This window comes from Phyllopteryx taeniolatus, chromosome 13, assembly GCF_024500385.1.
Source record: "Phyllopteryx taeniolatus isolate TA_2022b chromosome 13, UOR_Ptae_1.2, whole genome shotgun sequence".
In the NCBI taxonomy this organism is placed as follows: Eukaryota; Metazoa; Chordata; class Actinopteri; order Syngnathiformes; family Syngnathidae; genus Phyllopteryx; species Phyllopteryx taeniolatus.
Genome location: NC_084514.1, coordinates 212,619 through 223,428, shown reverse-complemented (window position 1 = coordinate 223,428; position 10,810 = coordinate 212,619). Strand labels below are relative to the sequence as shown.

The 10,810-nt window shown below is 52.2% G+C and overlaps 1 protein-coding gene across 1 annotated transcript; it reads left to right on the top strand.

The window, feature by feature from the left end:
• The first annotated feature begins 43 nt into the window (after positions 1-43).
• On the top strand, positions 44-9,509 carry prune (prune exopolyphosphatase). Its single transcript, XM_061794766.1, has 9 exons — positions 44-411; positions 1,095-1,205; positions 1,300-1,505; positions 1,707-1,891; positions 1,962-2,120; positions 2,233-2,324; positions 4,403-4,561; positions 4,669-4,759; positions 9,193-9,509. The coding sequence occupies exons 1-9, from the start codon at positions 373-375 to the stop codon at positions 9,405-9,407; spliced, it is 1,257 nt and encodes a 418-aa protein (XP_061650750.1). The 5' UTR covers positions 44-372; the 3' UTR covers positions 9,408-9,509.
• Positions 9,510-10,810: the final 1,301 nt, after the last annotated feature.

The following is a 10,810-nucleotide window of genomic DNA, read 5'->3' as shown; positions in this document are numbered from 1 at the left end:
AATCGACACGCCTCTTTTAACGACCTCAACAGTGTCCCTCCTTGATGACGTCACAATTGGCCGCACACGACAACCAACAGAAAAACAAAGAGGACGAGCAGGCGTCTCTCGCAGCCAGCGCTTATAATAACAACAGTAATCCGAATATAGCGCCTTTGGAGGGACACGAGGACAAGTTTGTACAGTCGAAATGTGAAATAACTCAAGAGTAGACGAAGCAAAAGATTCCAATTGGGAGAGGACTATGAAGGCAACGTGACCTTTCACACGCCACACGTCACGTTTGTTTTCTTTTTTTTGTCGTCGAGCGAGCGTGTACACTTGACGCACACACTCTCGTTTCACGCGATCACCGGACCGGAACCGTGGACCATGGACGACTTTCTCTCCACTTGCCACGCAGCCGTCAAGGTAGCACGCACGCACGCACGCACGCACGCACAGTGCGCGAGGATCTCAGCCATTGAAGGAGGAGAGGCCTTTCCACACTTTGCCCTCGCTCATGCGTTCCCATGTGAACGTGAGCTTGTCCGAGTCCCGCGAGATATTACGGAGGTTTGGAGATGCGCGAGTTAAGGCTTTCGTGAGCCCAAATCACAACAAGAGGATGTCGAGCAATCACACGAAACAACACATAAAAAGGCAGCTTTTAAGTTTGGAATTGCAAAAATGGGACGGCGAGTGGAGGGCGGATGGTTCATAGTGGCTGTTGTACTGTATGTCGGATGTAGAGTGTCTCCGGAAAGTATTCAGACCCCCTTCAATTTGTCACTTCTTGTTATATTGCAGGCATTTGCTAAAATCATTGAAATTCATTTTTTCCCTCATGAATGTACACACAGAACACTGAACTTTTTGCAGATTTATTAAAAAAGAAAAAGCGTTGTTTTCTTTCAATATGGGGTGCTGTGTGTGCACGAGTGAGGGGGGGGGGGGAAATGAACCGAAATGATTTTAGCAAATGGCTGCAAGATAAGAAAGAGTCAAACATTGAAGGGGGTCTGAATACTTTCCGTTGCTGTCATTTGTCATTTGTCGTGTGTCGATGTTGGATTCCGGATGTCGCTGTTCCACGTCGGATGCGGTTTCCTCAGGCAAGCGCTCGGCTCCCGTCAGGCCCCGCGTTCCACGTGGTTCTGGGAAACGAGGCGTGTGACCTGGACTCGATGGTGTCCGCGCTGGTGTACGCCTACTTCCTGTCCAAGGTGAGGCCGCGTCTCGGCCGGTCGGACGTCGGCGACGCGACGTGACGTGACGTGACGTGACGTGACGTGACGTCGGCCGTGTCTCTCTCGGCAGACGCGCGGCGACCGAGCGGCGCTCAGCGTGCCGCTGCTCAACATCCGCCAGGGGGAGCTGCTGCTCCGTTCCGACAACATGTTTCTGCTGCGCCGGACCGGCCTGTGTCCGGACACGCTGCTCTTCCGGGACCAGCTGGACTTGGCGGCGCTGCGGCGGACGGGCCGCCTCCGCCTCACGCTCGTTGATCACAACGTCCTTCCCGGGTAAAAAGCAAGACGCAGAACCCTCGCCCCTCGCGCAGGCGCGTCGCTGCCCTCCGGGGGCCACGCAAAATGTTTCAAAACGCAAAAAACAAAAGTGGAATTAAAAAAATCACGATGCAATTTACCAGCGGGGGGCGGCGGCGGCTTATGACGAGTCAGGTGACGTGTCAGGTGAGTGACAGCCACCCGTTGTGATTGCAGTTCAGACGCTGACCTGGAGGGGGCGGTGGTGGAGGTCATCGACCATCACGAGCTGGAGAGAGAGCCCGGGCCCTCCTGCCCGGTTACCGTGGAGACGGTGGGCTCCTGCGCCACCTTGGTGACCGAGCGCCTAATCCAGAACGCTCCGCACATCCTGGACCAGCAGGTGGCGCTCCTTCTCTACGGTAAATCTCCCTTAAACTCCGCCCGCTGCGTCGGCCAGCCCTGGCTGATTAGTGTCCGCCTGTTGCTTAGCTACCATCCTGACCGACTGCGTGAACATGGCGCCCGCGGCGGGCAAGGTGACGCCCAAAGACAGCCAGTACGCCGCCGTCCTGGAGGCGCGCTTCCCTTCCCTGCCACCGCGCGGCGCTCTCTTCCAAGCTGTGCACAACGCCAAGTTTGACGTGTCAGGTGAGGCCGCGTCGTGCGTCACGTGTGACGATGACGTCGCATGTGACATCACACGCGGTAATGACGTCACACCCGACGGCACGTGGGGTGACGATGACGTCGTGGTCTCCAGGTCTCAACACGGAACAAATGTTGATGAAGGACATGAAAACTCTGGCAGGAAGTTTCTCCATTGCCGTCTCCGTTCTCTACCTGCCCATCGAGGTCGCTGCTGTCACACACGTACAATGCTCGCACTGGGGCTGAACGATTTTACGTTTTCTGATCGAAATTGCGATTTCAGACAACGCCATCATGCGCTCCCGACTGATGTGGAATCTGTGTGTCCCGCAGAGCCCACCAATCGGCGGCAGCGTGCTCCTCGTGGACAGTTCACGCAAACCAATCAGCTCTGAGCCGGTCAAAAGAAACAACCCGTCCGCCCATCCTCCCTCTTTTCCCGGCTGCTCGCTAACTGGGGGGAATGGTGGACGCTAAGCTAACTTGCGCCGATTCTGCACTAGCTATGAGCTGCGCTTGCTAGCCGGCGCGGCTAAACACAATCCCTCCGCGGTCCCGATCCTCTCCTTTAAGTAACAGATCCTCGCATCCGTGGCGGCAAATAAGTTCCACTTGTGACACGTAGCGTTATCACTAAAAGTGGACGAGGAGTAGCTAAGCGTGCGACACACCGAGCGAGAAGAGAGTACAAGCTAATAGCGAAGTTAACGTAAAATGTCAAGTTGCAAAACACCAGAATAAGTGCGAAGTTGAACGGTAGGGTACACTTTTCAGAGAAGTCTGGCTGGAACTGCGTTACAGCGGACAGCAACCAACTATGAGCAGAAAATGAGCTGGTCCATTAATAAGCGTTAAAGGAGAATATAATAGAACAGCGAACAGCTACACAATGAGCACACACGTCCGAAAACCGGAAATGAGCCTACGTCAGCCAGGACCAGCATCTTATGAGGTCGAAACTATATTCATTCGTCTTCCGTTCCGCTTCTCCTCACACGGGTCGCGGGCGTGCCGGGGCCTATCCCAGCAATCGTCGGGCGACACCCTGAACCGATCGCCAGCCAATCGCAGGGTACATAGAAACAAACAACCATTCGCGCCCACATTCACACCTACGGGCAATTGAGAGTCTTCATGTTTTTGTGAGGCAGATGTGCTAACCAAGTGAGTGGGAACGCGATTGGCTGGTGACCGGTTCAGGGTGTACCCCTCCTCTCACCCAAAGATAGCTGGGATAGGCGCGAGCATGCCCGCGACCCATTTGAGGAGAAGCGCTACAGAAAATGGATGGATGGATGGATTATGATTCTTATGATGGTATCACTGGCACCAGGTTGAATGGCAAAATTGGGTCAATTTAACTTTTTTTTTACAAATCTATATTATTGGTTAGTCCCCACGTGTGTGTGTGATATAATTGATATTACAAATTACTGACCAATCTAAAATTGGAAAAAGCTGACTCTATTTGACAATGACGCAATGTTCATGGTTCACCACACGCTGTTTTTTTGGTCTCCTGAGAAAGTGACAGTTTTGGACGTACGCCGATTCTGCCCGACGCCAGCGACACGTTTTTTATTTGTTACATTTATTTCACACACAAAAGAAAAAGAAGATGCTCATGCTAAACAAATGCAAAATTTGCATGAAAAGAAGCAGACAGAAGAAAAAAAAATCTCATACTTTTTGTCCCATTAAACAGAAAATATTGACATGTCACATTTAAATAATCCATTCAGTAACACTTCCGTTTTCATTTTTAGACTGAAGTTGATATCGTGAGCGTGTTGCGTTGCTGCGTTTCAAAAACATGATATGAATTTTAGGCCATATCACTCAGCCCTCGTCCCCGTTTGCAGCAGTTAGCCTATGAGAAAAATATGAAAAAAGCGATCTTGCATTTACAATGAACATGTACATTAGTGTGAGGTCAAACATTTTGGTGAAAAAAAAGATTTGTACACACAGTATTACATGTTTACATATGTCTGAAATTGATGCGGTTGCTTTATTGGACCTTGAAAAAGGACTGTCTCACACAGCTCTGCATGATTAGACTCAAAGATTTGAATGTTTTGTTGGTATGATGTGTTTGTAAATGTTACTGAACACAGTGAATATTGCACTGAAGCTTGATTTGAATCGAATCGAAAAATCCCAATTAGGTTGTTTTTCCTGAAATCGTTCAGCCCTAGCTCACTTATGGTGGGGGTCCTGAACGTGCGTGCGTGTGTGTGCGTTTGTGGCTGTGTGGGTGTACACGCGCGTGCATGTATCAGGCGTTCATGCAGAGAGCGGATCTGGAGGCGGAGCTTTCCGTCTTCTGTCGCAAGTCGTCTTTTGATCTTCTGGTGCTGATGAGCATCTCCTTCACGGAGACCAAGCAGCCAATCAGGGAGCTGGCACTCTTCAGTCACAGCGACCCCCGCAGAGAACAGGTACAGTGCGAGCCCGGAACCGTGGCGACCGTCGGACTCTTATGACCCCACCCCACCCCTCCCCTCCCCTCCCCTCCCCTGCCCGCCCGCCCGCCCGCCCACGACAGGCGAGCCGCTTCCTGGAGCGGGCCGGAAACCCCGCCCTCGACCTGCGTCCGATCAGCAGCCCCCATCGTCACGTGGCGGCCTATCACCAAGGTAACGCGCGTATTCGCGAACTGGGGTCCTCGGACCCGCGCGGGGCTGTAAGTCGTAGCGCACACACAAAAAAAAGTCCTGATGGGGTCTGATTTGAAAAGAGTGCGGTGGGGACCGATGCAATTTTCCACAATGAACCGACCCGGTAAATGCGCAGCTGGAAGCGCATCCTCCCGCTTCGGGAACTTTAAACGTCTACAATATCATTTTTGTCACAAGAGAGTCACCAAAGATGACAATATTCAATGTTTAGGCCTCGTTCGTGTTGACACACAGGTTGCTCCTCACTTTCTTGGCTCTTGGGCCAATTAGAAGCTGCGATATGATTGAGACGAATCATCACATAAATTTGACATCACCAAACGAAGACATTTCAACAAAAGGCCTATTATTACGGAAATCAAGTCCTATATTTCCTGGAAATAGAAGGACTATACTTTGAAGAATATAGTCCTGTTTTTCAGAAAATAAAGAAATCCCCCCCCCCCCCCCCCCCCCCCCAAAATAAATTGTGAGACTAAAGTTGGATTTTTGATGATGCATGCCAAATTTGAATGAGTGAAAAAATCGGCAAATATGGAAAATGAAGCTTGAAAATGGCAAAAAAAAATCTAACTGCGCTGAAACCACACCCGCTCACCTGTCAGCTGTCAATCAAATACCTCAGCTACCACCTGGAAAGATGGATGCAACTTATGCCCCCACAAAACTACGTTTGAGCCGCCAAAATATATCTGGCTGGAATAGATCCCACAGAGTCGTCGTGGGGCTTTTGCACAACACAACAACGAGGCACTCTAACGCGGCCACGCCAGCAGACTATCCAAAGGGAAGACGCATTTTGGGGTTGTAGGCTTCGCTAGCTAGATAAGTACAAGTCACAACTGATGTGGATGAAGGCACTTAAGTTCTTCTTGTGGGAGAGGGCCATCTCATGTCGGACTCCAGTGTGCGTCAAGCGGTGCCTTTTTAAAATGGTAAAAAACATTTGAATGCTTTAACTCCACAATTGATTACCGACATCGTTATCAGTCTTTGCATGTTTTCAGCAATAAATATGTAGAATGTATTTATCCATCCATCCATCTTCTACCGCTTATCCAAGGTCGGGTCGCGGGGGCAGTAGCTTTAGCAGGGACGCCCAGACTTCCCTTTCCCCAGCCACTTCATCCATCTCTTCCGGGGGGATCCCGAGGCGTTCCCAGGCCAGCCGAAGGATGTAGTCTCTCCGGCGTGTCCTGGGTGCCCGGAACACCTCACCGGGGAGGCGTCTGGGAGGCATTCGAATCAGATGCCCCAGCCACCTCATCTGACTCCTCTCGATGTGAAGGAGAAACGGCTCTACTCTGAGATCCTCCCGGATGACCGAGCTTCTCACCCGTTCTCTAAGGGAGAGCCCGGACACCCCGCGGAGGAAACTCATTTCGGGCGCTTGTATCCGGGATCTCGTTCTTTCGGTCACGACCCACAGCCCGTGACCATAGGTGAGGGTGGGAACGTAAATCGAGAGCTTTGCCTTCCGGCTTAGCTCCTTCTTTACCGGATCGATACAAAGTCCGCATCACTGCAGACGCTGCACCGATCCGCCTGTCGATCTCCTGTTCCATTCTTCCGTCACTCGTGAACAATACTCCAAGATAGTTCAACTCCTCCACTTGGGGCAGGATCTCATCCCCGACCCGGAGAGGGCACGCCACCCTTTTCCGACCACGGTCTCAGATTTGTAGGTGCTGATTCTCATCCCAGCCGCTTCACACTCTGCTGCGAACTGCTCCAATGAGAGTTGGCGGTCACGACTTGATGAAGCCAACAGAAGCACATCATCTGCAAAAAGCAGAGATGCAATACTGAGGCCACCAAACCGGACCCCCACTACGCCTCAGCTGCGCCTAGAAATTCTGTCCATAAAAGTTATGAACAGAAACGGTGACAAAGGGCAGCCTTGGCGGAGTCCAACCCTCACCGGGTACGAGTCCGACTTACTGCCGGATATGCGGACCAAACTCTGACTCCGGTCGTACAGGGACCGAACAGCCCGTATCAGGGGGTTCGGTACCCCATACTCCCGAAGCACCCCAACAGGACTCCCCGAGGGACACGGTCGAACGCCTTCTCCAAGTCCACAAAACACATGTAGACTGGTTCGGCGAACTCCCATGCACCCTTGAGGACCCTGCCAAGGGTGTAGAGCTGGTCCACTGTTCCACGGCCAGGACGAAAACCACACTTCTCCTCCTGAATCTGGGATTCATCTTCCCGACGGACCCTCCTCTCCAGCACCCCTGAATAGACCTTACCAGGGAGGCTGAGGAGTGTGATTCCCCCTGTAGTTGGAACACACCCTCCGGTCCCCTTTCTTAAAAAGGAGGACCACCACCCAAGTCTGCCAATCCAGAGGCACTGTCCCCGATGTCCACGCGATGTTGCAGAGGCGTGTCAACCAGGACAGCCCTACAACATCCAGAGCCTTGAGGAACTCCGGGTGAATCTCATCCACCCCTGGGGCTTTGCCACCGAGGAGCTTTTTAACCACCTCGGTGACCTCAACCCCAGAGATAAGAGAGCCCGCCTCAGAGAACCCAGACTCTGCTCCCTCATGGGAAGGCGTGTCGGTGGAATCGAGGAGGTCTTCGAAGTATTCTCCCCACCGGCTCACAACGTCCCGACTCGAGGTGAGCAGCACCCCATCCCCACGATACACAGTATTTGTGGTGCACTGCTTTCCCCTCCTGAGATGTCGGATGGTGGACCAGAATTTCCGGAAGTCGTTCTCCATGACCTCACCGAACTCCTCCCATGCCCGAGTTTTTGCTTCAGCGATCACCAAAGCTGCATTCCGCTTGGCCAGCCGGTACCCATCAGCTGCCTCAGGAGTCCCATAGGCCAAAAAGGCCCGATAGGACTCCTTCTTCAGCTTGACGGCATCCCTCACCGTTGGTGTCCACCAACGCGTTCGGGGATTGCCGCCACGACAGGCACCGATCACCTTAAGGCCACCGGTCGGCCGCCTCAGCAATGGAGGCGCGGAACATGGTCCACTCGGACTCGATGTCCCCCGCCTCCCCCAGAACATGAGCAAAGTTCTGTCGGAGGTGGGAGTTGAAACTCCTTCTGACAGGGGATTCCGCCAGACGTTTCCAGCAGACCCTCACAATACGTTTGGGCCTGCCACGTCGGACCGGCATCTTCCCCCACCATCGGAGCCAACTCACCACCGGGTGGTGATCGGTTGACAGCTCCGCCCCTCTCTTCACCCGAGTGTCCAAGACATGCGGCCGCAAGTCCGATGACACGACCACAAAGTCGATCATCGAACTGCGACTTAGGGTGTCCTGGTGCCAAGTGCACGTGTGGACACCCTTATGCTTGAACATGGTGTTCGTTATGGACAGTCCGTGACGAGCACAGAAGTCCAATAACAGAACACCGCTCGCGTTCTGATCAGGGGGGAGGGCGTTCCTCACAATCACGCTCTTCCAGGTCTCGCTGTCATTGCCCACGTGAGCATTGAAGTCCCCCAGCAGAACGATGGAGTCCCCAGCGGGAGCGCTCTCCAGCACCCCCTCCAAGGACTCCAAAAAGGGTGGGTACTCTGAAGTGCTGTTTGGTGCATAGGCACAAACAACAGTCAGGACCCGTCCCCCCACCCGAAGGTGGAGGGAGGCTACCCTCTCATCCACCGGGGTGAACCCCAACGTACAGGCTCCGAGCCCGGGAGCAATAAGTATACCGACACCTGCTCGGCGCCTCTCACCGTGGGCAACTCCAGAGTGGAAGAGAGTCCAACCCCTCTCAAGAGGACTGGTACAAGAGCCCAAGCTGTGCGTGGAGGCGAGTACGACTATATCGAGTCGGAACTTCTCGACCTCACACACCAGCTCGGGCTCCTTCCCTGCCATTCCACGTCCCTAGAACCAGCTTCTGTAGCCGGGGATCGAATCGCCAAGGTCCCCGTCTTTGGCCACCGCCCAGCTCGCACTGCACCCGACCCCTATGGCCCCTACCACAGGTGGTGAGCCCATGGGAAGGGGGACCCACGTTACCCTTTTGGGCTGTGCCCGGCCGGGCCCCATGAGTGCAGGCCCGGCCACCAGGCGCTCTCCTTCGAGCCCCAACTCCAGGCCTGGCTCCAGAGGGGGGCCCCGGTGACCCGTGTCCAGGCAAAGGAAACCTGAGTCCATAATTTGTCTTCTTCATAAGGGGTCTTTGAGCCGTGCTTTGTCTGGTCCCTCACCTAGGACCTGTTTGCCATGGGTGACCCTGCCAGGGGCATAAAGCCCCAGACAACTTAGCTCCTAGGATCATTGGGATACACAAACCCCCCACCACGATAAGGTGACGGCTCGTGGAGGGGAGAATGTATTTAGAAAAACAAACAAGCGAAGCCGTGTGGACGGTCGTCGCCATTGATGACACTTATGTGCATCCGTCAGGAAACGCGCTGGCGTCGCGGAAGAAACTTCTGCCGCTGCTCAAAGATTTTCTGAGGACGAGCGACGACGAGGACGAGGAGGACGACGAGGACGAAGGCCGAGTGCCGCCCACGCCCATGAACAGCCTGGTGGAGGGCTGCCCTCTGGATGCCGGCCCGCCCCCCATCAGCGCGGACGCTCTGCACGACAAGTTCAGCAAGATGGACGCCTACTGACCCCACGAGAACACTACACAACTTTGCAATATCTTACATACATGTACTATTCTCAAGTGATATCATTTCCCATTCTATGCAAAATAAAAGGCAAAAAATTCACATACATTGTTTTACCCTGGACACACACGCAGTCACGCACACGCCTAACATTTGAAAAAGAACAAGCCGATATTATTTGGACATCACAACTGACTCCGCATTCAAGGATCCAAAGAGTTTAATTGTCATACCAACACACGGTTGCACATACAGTGCCGCGAACAATTATTGGCCCCCTTCTCAAATTCTTAGAGTTTTACTTTGTTTCCCCTAAGATCATCAAACAAATGTAAATATCAGACAAATATAAGTACCCTAGTTAGTAACCCTAACCCAAGTGAACTTAAAATGCTTTTTTCAAATGGTGATTGCATTTATTAACCCTCATGCATCATAATACAATACATACGTAGGATTCATTTTGAGACAAAACATATAAATAAGTCATATACATATTTTCTTTACTTTCAACCCCTCAAAATGTTCAATGGCATCAGACTTATCCATAGATACGGTGGGTACGGAACGTATTCAGACCCCCTTCAATTTTTCACTCTTTGTAATATTGCAGCCATTTGCTAAAGTCATTCAAATCATCACACAGCACCCATATTGACAGGAAAAAAGGAATTGTTGAATTTTTTGCAGATTTATTCAAAAAGAAAAACTGAAATATCACACAGCCATAATAAGCATTCCGACCCTTGGCTGTGACGCTCATATTTAAAACTCTGGTGCTGTCCATTTCTTCTGATCTTCCTTGAGATGGTTCTGCACCTTCATTGGAGTCCAGCTGTTTGATTATACTTGATTAGGAAAGCCACACCCCTGTCTATAGAAGACCTCACAGCTCACAGTGCATGTCAGAGCAAATGAGAATCATGGGGTCAAAGGAACTGCCTGAAGAGCTCAGAGACAGAATTGTGGCGAGGCACAGATCTGGGCAAGGTTACAAAAAAAATTCTGCTTCACTTAAGGTTCCTACGAGCACAGTGGCCTCCATAATGCTTCAATGGAAGACGTTCGGGACGACCAGAACCCTTCCGAGAGCCGGCCGTCCGGCCAAACTAAGCAATTGGGGAAGAAGAGCTTTGGTGTGAGAGAGGTCAAGAAGAACCCAAAGATCACTTTGGCTGAGCTCCGGAGATGCAGTCGGGAGATGGGAGAAAGTTCTAGAAAGTCAAGCATCACTGCAGCCCTCACCAGTCGGGGCTTTATGGCATAGTGGCCCGACGGAAGGAAGCCTCTCCTCGGTGCAAGACATATGAAAGCCCGCATGGAGTTTGCTAAAAAACACCTGCAGGACTCCAAGAGAAATAAGATTACCTGGTTTGATGAGACCAAGATCGAACTTTTTGGCC